General features: G+C 38.1%; 1 protein-coding gene across 23 annotated transcripts in view; it reads right to left on the reverse strand.

Annotated features, from left to right (window-relative positions):
* Positions 1-25,879, reverse strand: part of LOC140487166 (eukaryotic translation initiation factor 4 gamma 3-like) — a 354,817-nt gene that overhangs the window by 11,482 nt on the left and 317,456 nt on the right. For 22 of the 23 annotated variants that reach the window (XM_072586783.1, XM_072586762.1, XM_072586777.1 and 19 more), the window contains 11 exons: positions 24,804-24,908; positions 23,793-23,931; positions 23,009-23,103; positions 19,491-19,584; positions 18,411-18,501; positions 13,392-13,588; positions 11,197-11,312; positions 9,583-9,755; positions 8,066-8,191; positions 7,047-7,128; positions 6,809-6,907 (listed from right to left, as the gene is read on the reverse strand). In XM_072586783.1, coding sequence (XP_072442884.1) covers positions 6,809-6,907; positions 7,047-7,128; positions 8,066-8,191; positions 9,583-9,755; positions 11,197-11,312; positions 13,392-13,588; positions 18,411-18,501; positions 19,491-19,584; positions 23,009-23,103; positions 23,793-23,931; positions 24,804-24,908 — 1,317 coding nt within the window. The remainder of the gene's footprint in view (positions 1-6,808; positions 6,908-7,046; positions 7,129-8,065; positions 8,192-9,582; positions 9,756-11,196; positions 11,313-13,391; positions 13,589-18,410; positions 18,502-19,490; positions 19,585-23,008; positions 23,104-23,792; positions 23,932-24,803; positions 24,909-25,879) is intronic. The other variant, XM_072586763.1, reaches the window with a different exon arrangement.

Below are 25,879 nucleotides of genomic sequence, written 5' to 3' on the forward strand. Positions count from 1 at the left end.
AAACAGAACTTTATCAACTTGTAGAAATGAAGTTAAATATGATAAAATTTCACTAATTCCAAAACACTTCATTATCGCACCCAAAAGTTCCCCTTGTACAATACTCACACCAGAGAAAACAAACTTTTCTAATAACTTAAGCTTATGAAGGTAACATTACTTCAACTTCCAGTCTGGAAAGTCTGACAGACACTTCCGGGAGCTATCGACATTTTAAATATACACAGCTTCAAAAAACCCCCTCAGGGTTTTACCCAAACAAATGGAACAATGACTAACTTCTTACTTTATGATAATTCAGTGTGTTAGAAATGGGGAAAAGTGTTGTTTTTGCAGATATAGAAAAAGCATACAGAAAAGGGTACAGCAAGAGAACTATTAACTCTGCAAGTATTTAGGGAAGAGTATCTCTACTTTTCAGTGCATAATTATGGATAATTAAGTACTAACTTTAATGTAGATTTATTAAAGAAAATAATTCCTTTTACCATAATGTTTAAAACAACAGTTTCATCAAAAAGCTAAGATTACTGAAACATATAAGCGAAGCACAAAAAAGATACATTGTTAAGATGTATGTACAAGAATGGAATGTACCTATGGACAATGAAAGAAGTTACAAAGGGGAACATCGAGATAAAAGTTTAGCCTTATGACAGCACGTGCAAGGGGGAAAATTGCCAACTTGGAAAGAAGGGGGCAATGGGCATGGAGCATAGATGGGCAGAGGCGAAATAGTAAGAAAGATTGGGTAATGTAAGGATTGGAAGAGGTGACCTCACGTAGCTCAAAAGTATAACTGTGTAATCGTCTGAATAATCATCACTTCAATTGCTCTCTGCAACTGGGGTCCTTTCTTGTAAGATCGTAGAATAAATTAAATTGTTTCCAGCTTTGGTGGTCTCGTCTAAATTTTATTGAGTTTTGTTTCCAACAAGTGTTAACAAATGTAACAACATTCTCCCTTTCTCAGAAGCACAGCTTTAAACAGCTACCTTCATCTAACTGTTTTTCCGAGTACGTCCAAAACCGAAACTGAAACCTCTCGCACTGAGCTATGGGTGTTTCTCTTAATCTTCTCTAAAGAATGGGTGTTACCCTAATCTTTATGGAAAAAACCACAAAATTTCTAACAGTCTTTGATGTACAATCAGTTGGAAACATCCCTAATTTACACAGCATCCATGAATAATTCCCTCCCTAATGGCATTGTGGGTCAACTCTCTGGAGGTGGACTTCAGGGGTTCAACAGGGCAGCTCAAGGGTAACTACAGACGGGCAATAAATGCTGGCCAGCCTACATCCTACAAATGCGAAACTAAAAAAACTGTTTCAAAAGAAATGAACATGGCTGCAGAGCGTTTTGCTGAACAATGCAACATTGCTGAATAAAATCCCATCAAAACAAAGATGCTGACAGTTTTCAAAGGGATCATAAGGTTAAATAAATGTTCCAAAACTACACTGAGAAGGGAACCAAAATTATATAATAGAATATCTCTCACATTTCATTGGTCTGGTAAAAAAATTTTTTTTTGGATCACCTATTCATTCAGAAAGTGGAATGAACCATAGTAATGAAATAACTGAATCTAATTCGCAGTACTTCTAATGTATTTCTTGATCTTTATCTTTCAAGATTTCTCTCCCTTCAAAGTATTGATTCGATTAAGATTTAATTTCTTAGATGTGGGTTTTGAACTCTTGTACAAGGTGCTTGATCTTTGCAGACATCACAGTCAAACCCAATCCTGTCATCCTCACACAAATTTCCATTAATGCCAGTCAAAGTGATAGGAGTGGAAACATTAGATCTTCAACTTCTTTGGCTAGAATAGTTAGATGATTATAATGTTCTAAGTGGTACCACAAATGCTGGGAGTTAACTTTGTGAAGTACCAAAACAGAGCTCTTGTATCCGAAGTTATTATACTGACTTGCTCCTTTACATGTAAAACCACTGAGAGGTTACTGAAATTGAAAAGTAGGTAGAATACTGGATCTAAAAATCTGCAGGCATCCTTTATTCATTGGTATCGACAGAATAAGTTTAAATTCAAAATGAAGTTTACATTTACTATGCATTCTTTCTCAATTTTTATTAACAGACTTGCCCACAGCAATGACTTGTTGTTCTCAGTCAGGTATAAATTATCTCAAACATTAAGGACCATGTAAAAATTGTTACATCTAATTGAAAAGTGGCAGCATGTTTGGAAATGCCCACCACATCTTTCCTATAGCAAGGTGACCAGAACTGCGTTGGAAATGCGATAGGTGTCGGGTCCAAATTTTGTTGGTCTGAACGTAGTTTGGAGTCCATGCGGGGTCAGTCGGTTCCGTAGGCAGGTGCTGAGGAAGGAGATGTGGCTGTGGTAGCGAATCTGTTTGAGAACGTGGCTGAAGAGCTTCTGGGCAGAAGAGATGACCTGGAGTTGGGTCCAAACTTTGTTGGTCTGAACGTAGTCCGGAGTCTGTGCGGGGTCATTTGGTTCCGTAGGCATTTTCAACGCCCCTCCCCCGAGTCCCTCCTCCCTACCTTTTATCTTAGCCTGCTTGGCACACTTTCCTCATTCCTGAAGAAGGGCTCACGCCCGAAATGTCAATTCTCCTGCTCCTTGGATGCTGCGCTTTTCCAGCGTTACCAAACTCATAACAAAATTTCAAATGACAAATCACCATCTTTTATGGCAATTTATAAATAGATACTGAAACCTGTAGTGCAGCATACAATTTCACACCCTGAACCTAGAAAATTTGGCAGGAAGAGCAGTGTTAAAATCAGTCCCAATACACAGATGGATTCATTAGCATAATTCTGTTCATTAAATATCAATAAATAATCGTAATAAAATGATTACAAAATAGGATTCTGCAAGTTAAAAAAACTTGATTCATTATATAAGTTGAACAAAACCTTAAAGCATTGTAGAGACGCACCAAGAATGTTTAAAAATATTCTAGAATCAGGCAACTTAACTTATGGAAGCAGTCCAACTGCCTGCAATGCAAGTAAATGAATATTACATGGAACCTTCAAGCACATATCACAACTTAAAACAGAAGTACTTAGCAGATCAGGCAAAATTCATGGACAGAAAAAATGTTTCGGATCAATGAACTTAAATAGTAAAGGTTAAATATCAGACATTTCATATATTCAGCATCTGCAACATTTTACTTATGCAATAGCAGTACCTTTGGCTTGCAAAATAATTCTTGAACTCCACTCTCACAGAATGGCCCGAGCCATGTTGCCCATCAGATTCACAGGCATACGAAAACAAGATACAATTTGGCCCAAGTGGACTTGGAGCAGCTACATGCAGATAAAACTGTCACAGCATCGGCCTGGATTCCAGGGTGTTGAAGGAGGTAAGGGAATAGATAATAAGGGCCCTGGCAGTAATTTTAAAACCATCTCTAGCCAGAGGACAACTAAAATTGTTCCAAATTTTTTTAAAAAGAGAGAGGGATGCAGGGACTGACCAAGAAATTACAGGCCAGTCAAAATAAACTTGGTAGTGGGCAAGATATTAGCAAGAATTCTGAGGGACTTAATATATCTGCATTTGAAGAGACACGGATTAATCACATACAATCAGCAAGGATTTATGAACATAGGAACAGAAGGAGGCCATTCAGCTTGTTGAGCCTGCCCTGCCATTCAATACAATCCAGTCTAATTTGCTAGTTGATTTCAGACTATGACCCAAATTCTCAGTTATTCACTCTGGCGAAGTCTCCCTTACTCTGACCGTGTGCTTTGAACAAACTCTTATATCGAGAGTTCTAATTTTACTGACGTGTTTTTTTTTAAAAAACTTCATGCTCCTGTAATTAGCACCTAATTCAGGCAAGGAATTTCAGAATGTTCAAGAGAAACCACTATCTGTTTAACTGGACTAGATTAACTCCCTTAAAGGTTATTGGTTTTAGGTCTGATTCTGACTTGCACTCTAATCATTAAACACAAAATATTTACTCGCTTTAACGCAGATTTTGACCCAAATTCTGAGTTAGAACTCTGCTTCTGTCTCCTTCTGTTGAAGGATCGCTCACCTTGAACATGTGGCTCACTTGGTGTCTGAGAAATTCGATTAGATTTCTTTGAGGCCATAATCAGGATTGTTGATGAGGGTAATGCATTGGTTGTGATGTGTCTGGAGTTTAGCAAGGCTTTTGATAAAATGTCTCAAGGCAGACTGGTCAAGGAAGTTAAAATCCAGGGGATCTAAAGCAGCAGCATGTCAGAACTAAAATTGGCTGAAGTGCAAGAAACAAAGGATGATGGTTGAAGGATGTTTGTGTGAATGGAAGTCTGTTTCACAGAGTTCAGTGCTCGGGCCCTATTGTATGTGGCATTCATGAATGATTCGGATGCGAGCATAAGAGATACAGTTAATAAATTTACAGATGACACCAAAATTGGAGGTGTAGTGGCCAGCGAAGAGGGTTACCTCAGATTACAACAGAATCTTGATCAGATGGGCCAATGGGCTGAGAAGTGGCAGATAAATGTGAGGTGCTGCATTTTGGGAAAGCAAATCTTAGCAGGACTTATATACTTAATGGTAAGGTCCTAGGGAGTGTTGCTGAACAAAGAGACCTTAGAGTGCAGGTTCATAGCTCTTTGAAAGTGGAGTCGCAGGTAGATAGGATAGAGATGATGATGTTTGGTATGCTTTCTTTTACTGGTCAGAATATTGAGTACAGGAGTTGGCAAATCATGTTGCGGCTGTACAGGTCATTGGTTAGGCCACTGTTGGAATATTATGTGCAGTTCTGGTCTCCTTCCTATCGGAAAGATGTTGTGAAACTTGAAAGGGTTCAGAAAAGATTTACAAGGATGTTGCCAGGGTTGGAGGAGTTGAGCTACAGGGAGAGGCTGAACAGACTAGGGCTGTTTTCCCTGGAGCGTTGGGAGGCTGAGGGGTGACCTTATAGAGGTTTACAAAATTATGAGGGGGATGGATAGGGTTAATAGGCAAAGTCTTTTTCCTGGGGTCGGGGAGTCCAGAACTAGAGGGCATAGGTTTAGGGTGAGAGGGAAAAGATATAAAAGAGACCTAAGGGGCAACGTTTTCACACAGAGGGTGGTACGTGTATGGAATGAGCTACCAGAGGAAGTGGTGGAGGCTGGTATAATTGCAACATTTAAAAGGCATTTGGATGGGTATATGAATAGGAAGGATTTGGAGGGATATGGGCCGGGTGCTGGCAAGCGGGACTAGATTGGGTTGGGATATCTGGTCAGCATGGATGGGTTGGACCGAAGGGGTATGTTTTCATGCTGTACATCTCTACGACTTAAACAGAGGCTGTATAGTTCAGAAGTTCATGCATGACACAAAAATTAGTGGTGCTGTAAATAAAGGTAAACTGCAGGAGGCTATCAATAAGCATGATCGAATAAAGATTTGGACATTAATATAGGGGGAGTAATTAAGAAATTTATGATGACATGAAAATTGGAAGCGCAGTAAATAGTGAGAATAGCCTAAACTCTAAGAGGATATCAAACGACTTACGAAGACAATGGTAAACAGAATTCAACCTGGAAAACTGCACGTTAATGCTTTGTTATTCCTCTAAGTATTAGGGATTACACTGTGAATGATATAACCCTTGAAAGCTCAGAAGATCAGGGAGATCTTTGTGTGCATATCCACAGATAGCCTTGAAGCTAACAGGGCAGGTATGATGGTAAATACAACATAGGAGATCCTTTCCTTGATTAAATGAGGCACTGACTACAAGACCAATGAGAACTGTATAAGCAATGGTTCAGCCACAACTGGAGTACTACATACAATTCTGGTCATTACGTTAAAGCCAGGATGTGAATGCACCACAGATAATGCAGAGGAAATTTACCAGGATGCTTACTGGGCTGGAAGGTCTGAGCTATGTGGAAAAATTGGACAGGCTAAAGTTTTTTTTTGCCTTGGAGCAGGGCACCTGACAGACATGTATTAATCGAGCATGGATGGGGTAGATAGAAAGGTATATACTCCATTAGCAAAGGGGTCAATAACCAGAGACAGATTCAAGGGAAGACATTCAGGAGACGAGGACAGTCAAGCAGAACTGTTTTCACTGCCTAAAAGCATGGTTGAGTCAGAAATTCTCAAAAGTTAAGCAGTATTTAGATATTCACTTGCATTGCTATAGACTCCAGAGTTATGGCCTAAGAGCAGGCAAATGAAATTTGTAATCATATGCTTGTTAACGGATGAAGACATGCTGGACCGATTGGTCTCCTCCTCAGCTGTAAATGTCTATAAAATTTGAAGCTGCATGACACCAGGTTACAGTCCAACAGGTTTATTTGAAACCACAAGCTTTCAAAGGTGAAGTCTGACACTGGCACCCCCAAATCACCTATTAAAATTTGACAGATCTTCCTCATCTAATTAATGTGTCATTTGTGTTGCATATGAACATTTTCATATCCCTACAATCTTGCACATTTGATCTCCAGCCATCACTTAATTTTGATCAAAAGAAAACTTGGAAAAGATCCTGTCAGCAGTGCTGAAACTTCAATGCAAATATATGTTGAGTCGGATTTGAAGTTGTGGCACAGCATTCATTGTGAAGTGTTAAAGACTTCAAAAATGCTCACGTGTACTGCACCTCACTTTCAATACTGGATATATCCAAAGGTTAATGCATGTTAAAGTGGGCTTCCTGACAATTACATGGCAGGAAAATGGCAGTGATTGAGACAACTGGATTCAGTAAAACTAGATTATATTACAACAATACCAAAAAATTTGGACCTCGAAAGTAAAGGACGACTCACCTTATCACTAATGAATTGCTGGACATCCTGTCCTTCAGTTAGGAAATCCTTCCAATTTAGGCCAGCCTCTTTCCATAAGGCCCCGACTTTCTTATGGCTCTGTTGAGAATAAAACGCAAGTATTCACCAGATTTAGCTTGAAAAAAATGTTGATTTAGGAGAACAGAAGCTCCTCCGTTTGCAATTTGAGAGACCAGTTTGTGAACAAACAAACTCGATGAAATGTTTTACTCCTCACCATTTGTTTGCATAGAAGGTGCAAAATTTCTGCAAGCAAAACCCCTGCTCTCTCCACAGGAAGTAAAGGTTTACTAAGCTCTCTGTAACAGAATGAAAAAGAAAATTGTTCAACATCTTGAAAGGCTGATCCTGGTTCTGCAAACAGAACCAATGAATTGCATCAATGTTCATTCAGAAGTAACAGTAAAAGGGCGGGGCTGTTGCCATTCTGGAGTTAAGAGTTCTTCATGTGATAGAGTTAAAGTATGAAGCAACTTAGAATCTTTGAATCCCTCTTGTGGAAACAGACCCTTTGGCCCAAGAAATCCACACTGACCTGCCGAAGAATATCCCACCCAAACTTATTCCCCATTACTCTACATTTATTCCTGACTAATGCACCTAACCTACGCATCCCTAAACATTATGGGCAATTTAGCACGGCCAATTCACCTGAGCCTGCATACCTTTAGATTGTGGGAGGAAACCGGAGCACCTGGAGGAAACCCACACAGACACAGGGAGAGTTGAATAGATATTTTTATTTGACATTGGTGCTGTTCTTCAAATCATTTTGAAGTAATTTGAGTAAAAGCTGCAAGAATCTTCAACCAGTAGTGCTGGCTGAATAATATTGAACATTGAGGGATACAGCAGACACTGCAATATTGTACGATTCAAATAGATCTGAATATAGATCTTCAAATAAGCATCAGAAAATAGAAAAAGGCTGACATCTTCAATGAAAAACGTTGAAAGGCATGGATGAAACAAAAGGCAATTCAGGTTTAACGACCTTCTTGTGAAATACTTAGTTTTTGTTGAAGCCGTTTTTCTTGACATTAAGTTCGAATACCTGAACAATAACATGACATTTTTGCTAAAAATGGATCTAGAATTTAACTCTTACAGTCAAAAATAAAGTGGCAGAAACATGCCAATCAACATCAGATATTAATTATCTTTAACATCTGCAAATAACTATTGTAGGAAAATGAACTGAGCAGTGGATTAGTAGATTTCCTTAATGGTTCTTACGTAAATAATTCTCTCATAGAGATTCCTCCTTCTTGTAACATGGGCGTCACAAGTTCACCCAGATACAGCCATATATGTGGTATATCAATGGCCATGTCCTCTGCCAATTCCAAGAGTTCTAAGAACCTGAGAAGAAACAGAATAATTACGATTGCACACAATATTTCAGATAACGATAGAATAAAAGCATCCATATATTCATTGGAAAAGTCCCATAATTGTATAAAACACAATTGGTCACTCTAATACATTGACAGCAAAGAAATCAAAACAGTGTAACGCTTCAAACGTGACAGACTCCTTTCTTATCCTCTTCCACCTCCCAAGCTCCCCTCCAAAATAACAGCCCAATCCTCACAATCAGGTAATTATGTGAATGAGCAGCTCATCTGGCATGTGTAACAAATACTCAGGAAGATGTAGCACAGCATTTGCTATTTTGGGTTATTATTACAAGGCCAGCACATTTGGTCCTTGGTTTACATTGCATTTGAAACATTGGTTTTCAGCCACAACTTCAATATCCATTTGAGGTTTGGAGTAGTGATCACAAATCACAGTTAAATTTGAGTGGAATTAATTCTAGCCACAGAGCATTGTTAATTAAATTTAAGTCCTAAAAACGAATTCAAGAATTTTCTAAAAGTTCTCTTTATGGACAAAGTACTGTGGTGATATAAAGCAGAGTGGTGGTATATAAATTGCAACAAATATAATTAGGAAGAAGTGACTAGAGAGAGAGTTAAATTCTTCATTTGTTAAATTGCATCTCTGCTCACTCTTAGTTATTATCTAACTGGTTGCAATGAAGAGCTTAATATAAATGCCGGAGGAAAGATCACAGAAGCGCTTCACAGGAGGCTCCCAAGCACTGAGGATGTAACCTAGACAGGGGACGAAACGTCTACAACACAAATTCCCAGCTCGGCGAACAGAACCACAACAACGAACATCCGAGCTACGAATTTTCTCACAAACTTTGAGCTTAATATCCAGTTAAAATTCCTGATCCTATGATTTGCTCAGTACTTGGTTGCTGCAAGCTACTCAAGTAAATAATGATGAGATCTGTGAAGTGGTGATTTATGTAAACATAAAATATTGGGCTCACTAACTAACTGTGGAGTTCTCTTGATGTCTTAGCACTCCATATGTCAGAAAAGCTAGTTTCTTCTAGAAACACTAGCAGAGTCATTGAGGACATTTGAGTGACTGCTGGACATGCACATGGAGAGCAGTGAGTTGAGGGTTGCATTGGTTAAGTTACTATATTGTACATTATGACTAAGCCTCAGCACAACATCGTGGGCCAAAGGGCCTGTGCTGTGCTGTACTTTTCTATGTTCTATGCTCTAAACCATTGCAGATGTAATATGTTGAAGTGCACTCAACAAATATGACATGATATTATTATTTTTGCACAGAATCATATTTCACTCACTTTCCAAAGTCCCATGTATTCCAACATTGAAATGCAAGTTTTCATTAAACATTCATTTTCTTCAAGTATCACGTACCCTTTGAAAAATTCATCCTTGGGTAGCTTTTCTGTCTGTATCAACTGGTAGAAAAGCTGTCCCATGTGTTCTCTTGTTATCTGACTTCTCTCCAATGTTGACTCCACACCAACTCTCACAAAGACATGGAGTAGATTCAGTGAATTCAATTCATCTACGCACTGGACTGCTTCCTGAAAATGGAAAACAATCAAATCAAACATTACTGAATTATTTTCACACCTTTCTCTGTTATACCAATTGCCAACATTTTCCTCTGTACACCTAATAAATGTTTTTGAAAAAAAATTAGATTATGTCTACTAGAAATGGATTTGGAAAGAACAACTCTCAAATTGTGAACTCAAGTCAGCTCCCCACCTTTGAGGTCAACCTTACCTAGATAATGGGGATTGTGTTTTCTAAGTTTTTTTTCTTCCTTTTTTCTCTTTCTGGTATCCTGCTTCAACATAGTTTTAAGAGTAATGGCTATTAAAATATGAAGTTAATTTATTTTGAAACTGGACCGGGGTTGGGAGCGCAGACGAATTTGGCTTTAAATAGCCAAATCAATGTGCTAATACTGCTGAACAAAGTATAGGTATGTTGGGGTACAGAAGTCAAGAATCTGATTGGAAACAGTCTGTGCCAGTATTTCTGTTCTACTTTTAACCTCCTCCCATCCTTCCTTATTTAACTATCAGCACAATTAAATGGGGGTGAGAGAGGAGCTAAGCTGTCCAGGTTTTTCCCATGATCACAAGCACACACTGCATCTCCAGGGATGCATACGTACAATATGATTGGATGATACAATCAAATATTAGTTTAAATATGATTGGATAACAATTGTGTACTAACTTGCAACGTTAACTATTTAAACAAATTGGGAACAGATAAGGGTGAGTAAATGTATAACCTTTTGATATGAAATTATCTTCTGTACGAATAGTTGATTGTTATTTGTAAAAATAGTGTAAAAACCTTTGTTCTTATAATAAAGATCTGAGCTGTACTTCATTTTCTTGAAGTGTACATCTGCCATGCATGCATGAGTAAGCGTTCAAACAAAGGAACCAGAGTCTTGTCTGCTCTAAGGAAAAACAGCAATAAACTCACCCTTTTTACAATTCTCCATTCTCTTCTGCTGTAACTTTTAACTTTAAATAATTCTAAATTATTCACTTAAGCTACTTCCTGAAGTAGTGATTTCCACATTCACATCACTATCTGGATAAAACTGATGATTCATATTTTCTGATATGATTTCTTTGTGACGACCTAACAATGGCATGTAGAAACACTCCCATGTCTATTCAATCAAAACCTTTCCTTATTTTGAAGATCTCAATTAGGACATCTGTCAGCTTCTTTTCTTTTCCAAGAAAAAAGAGAGACAATCTGCTAATCCATTACTGATAGTGTGATGAACAAAAGACAAACAGTTATCTGACAATACTTTGGAGAATTGGAATCTGAGTGTGAAATAAAGATAACCTGACATCTCCAGAGATTACCTTTAAATGTACAAAAACAATGCAATTCAGAAACTATGAAATAATGTTAGTTAATATACAATTCTTATATTTGATAGTTGAATGCAAATCATGTGATTAAAATCCTGCAAACACTCACCTTATAATCATTAATGTGCAAAAATTCATCAATAATCGATTTTGATTTTTTCTCCATCTCCTCTTCAGACAGATCAGCTCTGCATGAAGCATCAGCAGGAAATACTTCAGGCTTCACTGCAATAAAGAACAAATTTAAGGAAGTCTCCTTTGACAGTTTGGCCCTTTCCATATTGTCAAAAGCTAATTAACCATTGGTGCGCTTCTCCACAGGCATGGAATGCAAACATTACTTACTGTAATTTACATTATAGCCAATGTATCTTAATTTTTACACTTTACCTTTTTGAATGTTGTGGTAGAGGGATGATTTCTGCAAATTCTTACCCAGGTGGTGAATCATAACATTCTGAAGTAAGGAAACTTTTAACTTAAGGTTATGATATGCATACAGAGATAACAACTCTGTTCATTTGGTTCCTGTGTCAATGAGATATGGTGAGTTTCTTGTTGTGATTACAGTTTGTGACATCAGCACCTCATCATAGTAATGTCATCAGACTAAATGAACCAGCTTACTATTGGCATCAGAACTGCCATTTACTCCAGTGTCTCAAAAACCTTACCAGATATCCTCTGCCCAACACTAGAATCTCCTAACACGGACTGTTCTAAAGAAAGATTTTATTGCACAAATATATACATTATTGATGTTTACATTGATTTTGGAATTCAAGGCTGACAAATAAGTCATCTCCCGTCTCAACTACTATAACCATCTTATTTTCATGGCAACCAATAAAGAATATGGTCACAGCCAAATCCAAACTGGTCCTCATTTGACAACCATCCAATTGACTTCTAGCAAGACATCACTCAATAGTGTGTAGGATCCTTGAATCATTTTTCTGTTCTTTGCTCTCAAGCACACAGCCTAACTTTACCAACCTATTCTTAACTTATTCAAGATTAATTAAATCACCACAAAATAGACTTGGGTCCATTTAATCCTCAACTCTCAGAGACACTTAAATAAAAGGCTAGTTTATTTCTAAAGGGGTTTATAGCAGTCATAACAAAGTACGTTCTTCTTTCATATTATGTCTCTCTGGATGCAACTTGTACCTTGCCTGTGTCTGCATGGCTCTTCTCATGCTTTTGATTCTGTTGTCTTTTATCTCCAATATCCACTCTCTTATACATGCCTCGCACTCTCTGTATTCCATTGACATTAGCTCTTTTGCTCAAATTTTCTGAAGTCCAATGCACACAGTAAGCTGGCAGCCATGACGTCTCATATGCGAGATGGCAGAGAGATTGCTTGGAAACTCTTGCAACATGCAAAAGCTGGAACTTGAAACTCAATAGAAGTGGGAAAGGGGATAGACGATATATAATTTTAACCCAAGACAGATTGCTTTCCTCTAACTGTTACCATGGAACCAACAGTGAGTTGCAGAAACCCTGTGCATCATGTAACTGAAATACATTGCAAGTTTGAGGTAGAGTGAGGCTACATGTATACATGGATCAGAGGATGGGAAGGGGCTGCTAAGTAGACGGTTGCAGTATTAAAACATCAGTAAACAACTAACACTAGAATGAGAGGCTTAGGAGTGAGAAGATCTGACAGAACTCAGCCAAATCCCAGCATGGAATCCAGGTTGCAAACCAAGGTGGCTACTAGCAAATTGGTATACAAACAATTTCTGAGGAAGGCTCTGTTACATTATTTTTATTGATCAATTCATAACCCACCAATAAACTGGTTCTTATCAGATCAGATGTTTTTAAAGTAAATATAAATTCAAAGATAGTTGCTGGAAAAGTTCCTAAATGCCTCTGTAATTGTTTATTACATTGTTCTCCAAGCTTGTGTCAGGAAGTGAGTAATGGTAAGAAAAACATGGTCACTCATGATTGCAAGGAAAAGGAACGTTTGGGGAGGAACACAGAGAAAACATCAAATAATAGAGGTATGTCCTGGCGTGATGCTTATTATTTGAGGTAATTCAGGTTTTTTTTTCTCATGAATGCCTGGTACTTGCCCTTGAGAGTAAAGGTACTGTAGGTCTGGATGTGAGATATCACAAAAATTAACAAAGCAGAGGTTGCAGCTTCAAGTTTTGATAGCATCACTGATTTTCTAATGTATGGTAATAAGATCCAAGATTTATTCTTGATTCAAAACCTAATTTTATGTTGGTTACGATCTGAACAACGTGTGCATTACAAGATACAGGAATTGCAAATTACCATTTTCCTTAGTCCGGTTTCTGTCTACCTCAATACTCTTGTCCTCAGAGGTACCTATGGTTTGCTGTACAATTTCAACGACTTCTCTCCTCTCTTCTTCTCGTACTCTATCATCAAGCAGCTCCTTGTTACTGCTGACTCGTGTGATAGCTGGCCGAGTTGGCTTATCGTTCTTCTCCCTTCCAGTACTGCTTCTACTATTTGGATAGCAAGGGAGGAAAGGAAAAAGATCTCTAAATTTTTGTATTATAAAATTACAACTTATTAATCTCAAGTATTAACGTAGTAAGGAAGTGGAACAATATAAAGTAATATGTATTCATAAACTCCAAAGATGAACTATATGGCTTCAATGATATAATGCTTTGCAAAATGATTGTTCACCTATATTAAAAGGAACAGAAAATGCTAGAAAACCTCAGCAGCTCTCAAAACACGAGAGAGAAAAACAGTCTAAGACAACACTTCTTCAGAATACATATTCTCAACAAAAGCTGAGCAATGGCTACGGTGGATTCAATCAAATGGCTGATGGGAGCTTCAATATTTAGTAGCTGAAGATTTAAAAGAAACTTGTTTTATAAGTGCTGTTCAAATTGAAAAGTTGATGAATTCTATGATACAGGCATTAAGCAAAATTCAATGGGTGCATCTTGAAGCAATCTTTCGTTTTTTTCCACTTTGGAGAAGAGGAAATTCTAGAATTAAATGATACCCTGAAATTGATCAATGCATCTCTTTAGCTTTCCAAAGTTTTGAAACTTCTAAGATTTGTGCCTACTTCCCCACAATTCCAGAGAATCCATAAAATCCTTAGAATCCCTACAGTGTGAAACAGGCTATTCGGCCCATCAAGTCCACACCAGCTTCTAAAAGTGAGATAGCTAGAGTTCAAGGTTTATATGTTTCGGTGAGGGTGAAGGGGAAGGTTGGCAGGAATAGGGAACCCTGGATGACCAGGCTTTGACCAGAAAAAAGCAGCAGCCATGGCTCAGGTACAGGAATCAAAGGAATCCCTAGCGATATATAAGGGATATAAGGAGTTTCTTGAAGAAGAAAATCAAGGAGGTAAAACTGGGGCACGAGATGGCCTTGGCTGAGAAGATTAAAGTGAATCTGAAAAGATTCTTTAAGTATATTGCAGGAGATGGGTGAGATCTCCAAAGAATATTTGTCCACTGTGTTTACTGTGGAGAAAAACAAGACGACTTGGGAACTCAGGAAAGTTAGTGGTGATATCTTGGGGACAAGTCCATATCACAGCAGATGTGGTTTTGGATGTATTACAATGTAGGAAGGTGGATAAATCTCCTGCTCCTGACCAGATATATCCAAGAACACTGCTACAGGCTGGAAAAGAAATTGCTTGAGCCCTGACTGATATTTTTGCATTATCGTTAGCCACGCATGAGGTACTGGAAATCTGGATAATAGTGAACATTATGTCCTTATTTAAGAAAGGCTGCAAAGAAAATCCTGGGAACTATAGACCAGAAAACCTAACATCTATGATGGATAAGTTACTTGAGAAGATTCTGAGGTAAGATATACATGCATTTGGGAAGACTGGATTTAACTGGGGGTAGTCAGCATGGCTTTGTGCCTCAGGGTTCGGTGCTGCGCCCATTGCTGTCAATGATTTGGATGAGAATGTACAAGGCATGGTTAGTAAGTTTGCAGATAACATGAAAATAGGACAGTGAGGAAGGTTATCAGAAAATGCAGCCAGGACCTTGATTAGCTAGGGAAGTGGGCCAAGAAATGGGAAATGGAGGTTAACATAGATAAATGTAAGATATTGCATTTTGGAAAGTTGCATCAAGGCTGGAGTTTCATGGTGAATGGTAGGGCCTTAAGGAGTGTAGCAGAACAGAGAAACCTTGGAATTCAGGTGCATGGTTCTCTGAAAGTGGAGTCACAGGTAGACAGGGCAGTGAAGAACACACTGGCCTTCATCAGTCAGGGCATTGAGTATAGAAGTTGGGAAGGTATATTGCAGTTGTACAGGACGTTGGTGAGGCTGCATTTGGAGTATTGTGTTCAGTTTTGGTCATCTTGCTACAGGAAGGATGTTATTAAACTGGAAAGGGTGCAGAAGCAATTTACAAAGATGTTGCCAGGACCCAAGGGTCTAAGTTATCGGGAGAGGTTGCACAAGCTAGGACATTTTTCTTTCGAGCATAAGAGACTGAGGGGAAATCTTATAGAAGTGTATAAGATCATGAGAGGCATGGATAGGGTGAATGCATTCAGCCTTTTTTCCCAGGGTTGGGGAATCAAGGCCGAAAGTGTATCAGTTTAAGGTTTGAATAAAAGAGAACCTGAGGGGCAGAGGATGGTATGTATATGGAATGAGCTGCCAGTGGCAGTGGTTGAGGCAGGGACATTAACATTTAAAAGGCATTTAGACAAATACATGGGTAGGAAAGCTTGAAAAGGATATGTGCCAACTGCAAGGAAATAGGGTTAGTGTGAATGTATATTTTGGTTGTAATGGACCAGTTTGGGCCAAAGGGCCTGTCTCCGTGCTGTCAGACTCTGTGACACTCTGAAGAGCATCCCACCCAGACTCACCCCCCTATCCCACCCCTGAATTTCCCAATGGCTAATTCCACATATGAAATTAATTCAGCAGCTACATGTATACTTTCCCAAGTAAATGAGGTTAGAGAAGAAGTAGTAGCATCATTAAAATCAATATACATATACCTGTTTCACATGTAGAAGGCTGAACCTGTCTACTTCCATAATTAAAGCTGGGAATTAGGCGATGCAAGTTAACAAACTGCATTTTCTTTTCTGGTATCCAAGTTTAAAGCCAGCTCACAATGACTAGGACAACTTCCCAAGAAAATAATTTGATAAAAGAACATAAGTAATAGGAAGAGCAGATCATAAGGTTTGCCATATCTACTCCTCCATTCAATAAGATAAATCAATTTCAACTCTATTTTTCTGCCTGCATCCCAAATGCTTGGACTCCACAAGACACCAAAAATCTGTTTATCTCAGCTCTGAATAGATACAACGATGGAACATCCTTAACTGTCTGAGTTAGAGGGTTCCATATATTCACAACCCTTTGAGTGAAGACATTTCTCATTATCAGTCCTAAGTGATTGGTCCCTTCCGCTGAGACTGTGCACTCATATTCTATACTCCCTAGAGGAAGCAACCTCAGTCAACCCTGTAAGTTCCCTTTCAAATACTGTACATTCAAAGGAGATCCCTTTTCATTCTTATAAATGCCACAGAACATATATAATTTCCAATTTACTCAGCTTCTCAGCAGAGGACTTTACTCTTTGAACCCAAGAACCAATGGCCTCCAAAGCAAGTATATCTTTCTGTGCATATGGAGATTAAAACTACACATAGAATTCCAGGTGTGGTCTCACCAAAGTCTTGCACAAGTGAAGCAATAAAAGTTTTTCTGCCTTGGAAAGCTAAGGAAGCACAGAAGAAGAAATGCTTGTTTCTCAGTCCATAAAAATTAAATTTGAACTTACCAAATGAAGACCCCAAAACTCAATCAACCTCATCCAGCTCTACTCTCTCATCAATGAAATTGAAGATATTTGTTGGGGGCTCAAATATATGACTTTCAAATTTAACATTGAATTCACTTTTATGAAAATCACCAATTACCAGTGGAAAGGAGATTACTAATTACTGATGCCTCAGTACCTAAGGCAAGATCTAAAACATTTTTATCCTGTGTTGGCTCCAAAAATGTATTGCTCCACGCAGTTACAAAACCATTTAACAAACTTATCTTCTAGACCACCTTTTGCCAATTTAATTGGTCCAGTCTTTCAGAGGTTAAAAGCCACCCACAAATATTATTTTGTCTTTGTGACATGCTCCAATAGTAAGTACAAAATTGGCACAGTTGCAATTTCCTGGTTCCAAAACTTTGTATTATTGAAGTGCAACTTCAGAGAGTTAACCTTTTTGAAACTTAGCTGTTTAGTTGTCTGATTGGAAGCACAATCAGAAAATGAAGTGGCTGAACAGGTCCTGTAGATATTTTAGTAATCTATTAAGAGATGTTATAACACACTTCTGGAGCAGTGGGACTTGAACCAGACCTCCAGGCCCAGACACTACCATTGGGCAAAAACAGCCCTGAATAACCAGGCTAAATCTGCTTAGCTTCCAAGACCAGATTTTTCAGATTGGTGTGGCTCGAGGCTAAAAAGATCTTTCATTGACCTCAGATTAGCTTACAGCGCAAGAAAACAAACAGGGGAGTGTTGTGCTAAGTAGCTAGCTTGGTAGCATTGCCTTGTCAAGCAAACTATTGCAGACATTGGAAATGTGAAATAAAAGAAGATAATGCTGGAAATACTCAGCCAGGCAACATGTGGGGAAAAAAGGAAAGTAGAGCTAATATTTCAGGTGGATGATTGTTGGTTAGCAAACACTTTGCCTGTTGGTTCATTCTTCCATGGGATACGAACTTTATTGGTAAGGCTAGCATTTATTACCTATCCATAATTGCCTTTGAGAAAAGAGTGTTGAGCCTTCTTCTTGAAACACTTCAGTCCACGCGGTGTAGAAATATCTGAAAGTACTGTCTGATAAGAAGGGAATTGCAGGATTTTAAGCTTGCAACACTGAAAGAACAGCTATACAGTTCCAGTCGGAATGGTACATGACTTGGAGAGGAACATGGAGGGGGTGGCATTTCCATGTATGTGCTGCCATTGTCCTTCTAGGTGGCAGAGATTACTGATCTGGAAAATACTGTCCAAGGAGCCTTGCAGAGTTGGTGAGCCTAAGCTGCAACGTGGTTCTAGCTTTTTGATTTTCTTTTTCTCCTGAAGCTTGAATTTTAACATAAAGCCAGTTTAATATGTATCCACTAGCAGCAGCTGAAAAATAAAATAAATCAATACTAAAATAAAAATAACTCTATTAAGTGAGAAATAGTGCTGGCATACTGTACTGGAAATCTATTGTAAACAAAGGAAAAATCTAAGATTGCCTTCGTTATCTTCAACAGACAACACTCACCTAGGTAGTGTCCTGCGTGCATCTGAATCAGAAGGAGGGGTAGGCTGCTGTAGTACAGAGAATCTATTCAAACTTGTTGTTCGTGGTGGTTCTGAAATATAACAAGATTTGTACTATCTAGACTTCAAATGGAGAATGCACTGGCATTTCTACATCTCTTTAATGCATTGTCAAGATGTCCCAAAGTGCATCAAATCATGTAAGCAAACACAACAGCTGATTTGAATGTCAAAAATCCAAAATATCAAACAAAATAGGATTGGTTGAGGGGGAAAAGTACTGTTCAGGACACTTGTGAAAATTCAAGATGTTCTTCAAATTGACCTTTGGATCTTCTATAGTTTAGGGCCGGCACAACTCTTAACATTTAATTAGAAAGAAAGTTCCTCTAACCATACAGCATTCCTTAAATATGTCATTGAAGTATTGGTCTAAATTACATTCTTAAGACCTGAAGTGAGCTTGGACTGCATCAAAACACGAAGAACAAGCAGCTTTAGAGCAAGTGGATAAATGGCAAATAAAGTTCAGGCAAATGAGTTCTGAGGAAGGGTCATGGGACCTGAAACATAAACTCTGATTTCTTTTCGCATCTGCTTTTGCTTGAAATGGCAAATAAAATTCATTATTAAGAATAAGGTGATTCATTTAGATAGAAGTGATTTTAATAATTTCTAGAAAGATATATAGTTAAATGGGGGACAGTAACAAGAGATCTGTGAATATAGACTGAGAAAAAAAAATCAATTTTTATCATATCTGCAGACGTATTCATGCCAACATGATCAAGAAGCACATTTGAAACAGTAAAGTACATATATTTTAAAAGGGGCCTGATACAGTCTTTGAAATACTATGAAAATCACAAAAATAGTCATCTATTTAGAATTATCCTTCAATTTACTTCTCCAGCGTTTCAAAAATCCTGTTTCAAAACATTTTCCAATTAGCCAATAAAATTGATTATGGGACCAGGGAAGTACGTTGAAAAAAAGTATAACCTGAGTCCTCAAAGACATGGTTTACAAATAATGTGCACAACTATCATAAAGATAGAGTACCAAGCACCATCTCACTTACCAGTTTCATTAGTTTTCACTCCTCCACTGCTGCCCTTACCCCAGCTACCTAATCGACATCCTGGTCCCAACTGAATTTTATCATCAGTGGCAGGCTAAGGGACAGAATAAAGCAAGAGAACACTTTCAAAATCCTGAGATCCTGTTGCTGATAATACTGAACAGGATAAACACGTGCAAGTTTCTCACATCCTCCTTTCCCTGCATATTTATAAGAAACAACTGTAAAACCTATGTTCTAGCAATCATTTCAACTGAATCAGTTTGCACGATCACACTCCAAGCTCACAGAACGTATGATTCTTCTACTTACGTAGAATTATGATGCTCAGAGAGCTTTGCCTAACAAGAGAAAGGCTACTATTGGATTACTTAGTAAGCTGATTTAGTGTAGTGCTAAATCAAATTGACCAAACATCATTTAGTTCCAAGTTATTTATCAACTGGGAAAGCAGTAGAACTGCTACTATTCCCCAGCATGTAAAAGGAAAGGCTCAAGTTCTGCTCCTGCTCCCTATTGAAAAATACACATATGGGCAAATTGGGGTTTGGCTTACCGACACTCCCTTGGACCCCTGACATCCTTGGAACTACACTCTTGTGTGCCAACATTTCCAAGAGAATAGAAAGAAAAGGGGACAAAAAAATCATTCCATCGGTGCTGTTATGGTACCATTAGTTCAAAATTCACAACAGGAACCCAGCAATAATTAGCACATCTGTTAACAGAAACCACCCATTAATTGACATATCCCTTAAAAGGAACAGCAGCTAGTTAGGCCCTTCAAGAGGAACAGCCTAGAAGTGAACATGGACTTAATGTTTTAATTCTATTAATAATTATCACTTGGATATCATTTTCATAAGTATTAGGAAGTATAGGTTTTCGTATTTTAAAAACAGATTGAATTTAGGTCTCTCTGAAACCTCAAATACTCTATTGATTGCTTTGATCAATACTAAAGTACTGAAAAATGGAAAATCAACTTGCATATACTATAGAATGCTAATTACCTGATATAGGTAATCAAGAGATTAATTTAGTGATTTAGAACTCAAAACTATAGAACAAGCTCACTAATAACAAGCTGGGAACAAGGGAGGCCTTGAGGGAATTCCCTTCTCAGACTAAGGAGTATTTGGAACAACTTCTCAGTTAAAGCAATCAATGCTGAGTTGATTAATTCTTGAGAACAGACTGGTGAATATCTGGGTCGGAAAGAAAATAATGGTTTGTGAGGCTAACACAGGGAAGGGATGGCTAAATGCATTGTAATATGATGGTGCCTAAGCTGATGTTACACAAAGGAAGATAAATCACCTGAGCAACACATGCAAGGTTTGATTTTTACACCATTTCAATCTACTATTCATTATGCTATTAAAAAAAAAAATCACATCTTGCAACTATTACTATTCTAGTGGTATTTTGTGCCCTTATCCAATTCTGGGTTGAATCTAATTCACACTCATGCTACACCACTTTTTAACTCATTATCTGCAAACTAAATAACATGAAATTATTTAAGAAGTTGCAATCCAATGATTTCACAAAGATGGATAATCACATTAAGAGCTGTTGTGACTGGCTTGCCTCTATTGTTACATGGGCACAATCTTTGTGGATTTATCTACTCATGGTACTTGAGTGTTGCTGCTGACGTCAGCATTTACTCCCCAACTCTAATTGTCCTTGGATGGAGGTCATCAGCCACTATTTGAACTGCTGCATTCCCTATGGTGCAAATACACCCATGGCAATGATAGGGACAGAGTTCCATGATTTGGAGCCAAAGAAAGATTGAATTAGGGCACATGGTTGGGGATTTAACATTTAATTGATTTAACATTTAAACCCATATTGATAGTGGTAGTAAAATGTCGATTCTCCAGCACTTGCATTTCAGGATGGAATAATTCAAAAAGATTCCCTATCAAGCACAAATTGAATCACCATGACCACAGTTCCTTTCATTGAATTGGCTTGTTAAGACTTGGAGCAAAATACATCTTTGGTTATGAAATAGTCTCATTTCACTTAGTTGTACTTAAGTAGGGACTAACCAGCAAAAGACATCATGTACTTCCAGTCTCATCCTCTCCGTTCCCAATTTAATAAATAACCACAACATGAAACTTATAATCTTAATCATCCAACTGTCAGAGTAAATTTAGTATTCAAGTCTTTAGACCAGATAAATAATTTGCTGGGTCATTGAATTAGTCTATTTACAAAAAATACTGGGACAAAATTAGATAGATTTCTAAAATAGAGGTGAAAACCGCACTATGACATTCGCCCATGACTAGTGCTTTCACCTGTGTAGTGAGTAAATAATAATCAGTGATGGATGTTTACCTATATAAGATTAAGACAGGTCGCCTACTGGAACATTCAGGTCAAAAATGACAATGCCAGCTCATAGCAACAACATCATAATCAGCGTAATCTTCAACTTCCGTTGTACAATATACATTCCTGTGCCACTATCCATTCAAGACTGTGTCAGCACCAAAAACATGTACTGCACTGTGAACCAAAACTATTGGACCAAATAAACACGTCAATATTATCATATCTTATGGCCAATCTGTTTCCATAAGACAAAGAGCATGGAGTAACAAAACAGACTCTAAAGCTTGTGCAATGTTAATTTGTGACATTGGAAAAGACAATTTAGCCTATCATGCTTGCACAAATCTTCACCAGGAACGTCCAACTCGCTTTGTCTTTCCATCAACTTCCTTTCTAAATACTTATCCAATTCCCTTTTTGTTTTCTAGGATGATAATCTTTAGTTTGTGTACCAGTGATTAGAGAAGTGGCAACAAATGTTCACTGCTCTCTTCAGTAATTCCTACCCCTCATTCCTATTAATATCCTACAGAATTTTGGGAATAACCTTCCCTCTAACATCCTTGATATGACACCTAAAGCCCCAAATGTAGTTCATCTGGTGACTTGTAGAATTCAAACATTGCTTCATAACTTCTGTAACGAATATATGTTTGAAAATCAGAATCCTATTTGCCTCTTTTCTAGCCATTGCTCCCTGTGCTCCTAATACATGCCTTGACAGCCTGCCTTTTTTTAAAGCCCTGTTAAGAGTTTTACATTTTGGCTTCTATTTAATTGCCACCCTCCCCACCACAATACATAATACAGCACTTTACAATTATCTGCAATATTAGCATCTCCTTGCAAATTTCTAGAATCTTCTGCATGTCCCCAAAACTGAGTGTCATTAACAAACTTAAATAGCTTTCTCCTTCTTTCCACAGCCAAATTACTTACATAAACTAGCCAATCTTCCATGGCTTTGCATGCATAAGGCTTGGACACATAATATAGCCCAGATCCAACTGTTGTACACAATCTGTCCTTACGTTTATATAACCTGACTCTGATCTCCATATTATGTCAATACAGGCTGCTGTACTTCTAACATCCTAACAGTCTCAGTTGCCTTTGTATGACTGCATCAACAAACTTTCAGGTACTTGTAACAATGCTCATACCTTGGTGATTTTTGGAAACTTGCTGGGGTCTATCGTCCTGCTGCTCTTAGACACTGGAACAGTGTTCCAGGCTTCTTCTGTAGGTCGTCCACTAGCTGCAAGCATAATAGTTCCTGTTAAAATACGCTATATTTGGATAATGGTTCATGCAGCTAATCATTCGAGGATGTGAATAAAGGAGGATGCAACTAAAAAGTAATTATTTGGTCTCGGATCCAGAAACCACAACTCCCTTAGAACAAAACAACAGGAATTATTCTTCCAGTGGTCCGGTCAAAAGCAGGTTGTCCTTGAAAGTTAGTGAACCATTTTAATCAAGTGAAGTGACTTAGAAATTTTATTTTCTAAAATTAAAACAAGAATTACTAGAAATACTAAACAGCTCAGGTCGGCATCAGTTTGTGATACATGTTTCAAAATCTTGCACCTATTTTTCATAAACTAAACAGCCATGGTTCTAAGAGAATACTACATAGCTTGCTACTTAGCAAATGGGTATACACAAGAAACCAGCATTCAATGCAACTCCAAAAATTAGGAATAATCAACAGAACACATTATCCTTTCAGGTAACAGTACAAACCATTTACATATCATTGTAAATTAAAGTAGTTAAGGTTGCTGCAGAGGACTCAAGTGGATAGATTTTGCTCAACTACACCAAGATCCGACATGTAAAGATGGAGTTAATATATTTACTACCACCAAGAGAAGGGGTATTGTCATTGTAAAAGAATGTATAAAAATGATTACAACTGAAAAGGAAATTACAGAAATATCTTACTTGTTCTCCTTTTGTCTTGCTTAGACAATAGTTGCTGATGAACCTTCAATTGTTGCTGCTGCTCTTCAATCTGTGCTTCTTTATGGATCTGTTCAATGGTTTTCGGACCCTGTTCAACCCTACGTGATACCCAATTTTTCTGTGGATGAATACAACATTCACACATTGTGTTAAGAAATCCAGGAACTTATATTATTTGATGATGTATTTAAATGTATCCACGATGCCAATACTACAATTCTTCTGGTTCAGTTTCAAACCTTTTGAAGTCTCCTTCCAATGACCAACATTACAATACATATTATCACAGCATTCCTTACTATTTATCAAACATCAATGACCAACATATAATTACTCGGTATCCATTTACGGGTACCAATAAAACTTTTGAAAGAGGTCCCCAGAAACTACTCCTAACTGATTGACAAACATCCAGATTAAACCAAAACACATATAAACTAATTTTTAATCCAACGTTTATAACCCATCATCTTTCCCAAAGTAGAATTTCAAAATTGCATTTCCAGAATTAAAACATACAACGATAGGAAATCCTGTCACAAAAGACTTTTTAACCCTCTCATAGTTTGTCAGTGAGAATGATAAACTCCTCAAAAGTCTGCTTTTGGAGTTTTCCTCATTGATCTGGGTATTTTGGAGGGGAGGGAATCAAAGGATGACAATTTATTATACCAACACACAATCCCCTCTTGGCGTGTAACTTGTTCTTTCGGGAGAAATACATGCAGGTTTAGCTGAACTGCACTGAGACAGAAGTCAGAAAAACCTCAATTTGTTGAAGCATTATAAAAAGTCTTAAATATGGGCGATATGGTCCTGAAGCAATGCTGATGCTCTGAGAATTAAAAGACAAAATTTCAAGGAAATTGGAAAATTAACTGCATTTAATGCATGAGAAGATACATTTAATTAGAAATGTCACACAAATTTAAGGTAGCAAAATTGTACAAAGGCAAGCAGTAAAGGGACAAAGTTAAATGGATCACCCACCATTCTCACATCTATCACATCTTGAAGCATAAAACGTATTCTAGATGATGTTTTCCTTTCTTTCACAATCTTTTCCATTTGATTGAAATACTGGTCCATGCGAGGCTGTAAGGTACAGTCATACTGTTAAAATTCATGCTTTATAATTGGAGCTTGTGAAACTTTGCCTCACACATACGTACAAGTTTTGAATTATCACTCTGCATCTATTAAAATAAAATTATTCTCGAGTTGTATGGTACCCAGAGTTCATTTCCACGGTAACTTATTCAGAAATTCAAAGAATCAACTACAATCTTTATGCTACAAACAGCAAAAACAAGGCCAATATGTCAGAGCAGGCAGAACCAGCTATTCTTGCACAAAGTGAAAGTGAGGACTGCAGATGCTGGAGGTCAGAGTTGAAAAGTGGGTCACTGGAAAAGCACAGCAGGTCAGGCAGCATCTAAGGAGCAGGAGAGTCGATGTTTTGGGCATAAGTCCTTCATCAATGGCAAGTCAGTCCTAGGCCTCCTCCACTGCCAAATCCAAGCCACCTGACGTCTGGAGGAAGAACACCTCCATTTTCTGCCTTGGGACCCTTCAATCACACGGCATCAACGTCAACTTCATTAGTTGACAAACCTGCCCTCTCCCCACCTCATCTCAGATCCAACTCTCCAACTCGACACCGCCCTCTTCACCCATCCCATGTGTCCATCTTCCTTTCCACCTATCTGTTCTACCCTCCCCATCGGCCTATCACCCCCTCCAAGCTGCATCCAACTATCACCTTCCCAGCTACGTACCCCCACCAGCCCCACTCCACCTTCATATTTATCTCTCAACTCACATCATGTTGATTCTGTGGGGTTAAAGGGTCCCAAGGTGCAAAATGGGGCGTTCTTCCTCCAGACTTTGGGTGGCTTGGATTTGCTTTGGAGGCAGCCCAGGACTTGCATGCCTTTGGTGGAGTGGAAGGGGGAGTTGAAGTTGCTTGCACAAAGTCTTACAGGACTTCGAAGTATCAAACCTTTCACCTTGAAGCTACACATTTTAGCTGCAATTAATACTCAAACTATAGTTACACAATACGA

Source organism: Chiloscyllium punctatum, chromosome 16 (genome assembly GCF_047496795.1).
Source record: "Chiloscyllium punctatum isolate Juve2018m chromosome 16, sChiPun1.3, whole genome shotgun sequence".
NCBI classification, from domain to species: domain Eukaryota; kingdom Metazoa; phylum Chordata; class Chondrichthyes; order Orectolobiformes; family Hemiscylliidae; genus Chiloscyllium; species Chiloscyllium punctatum.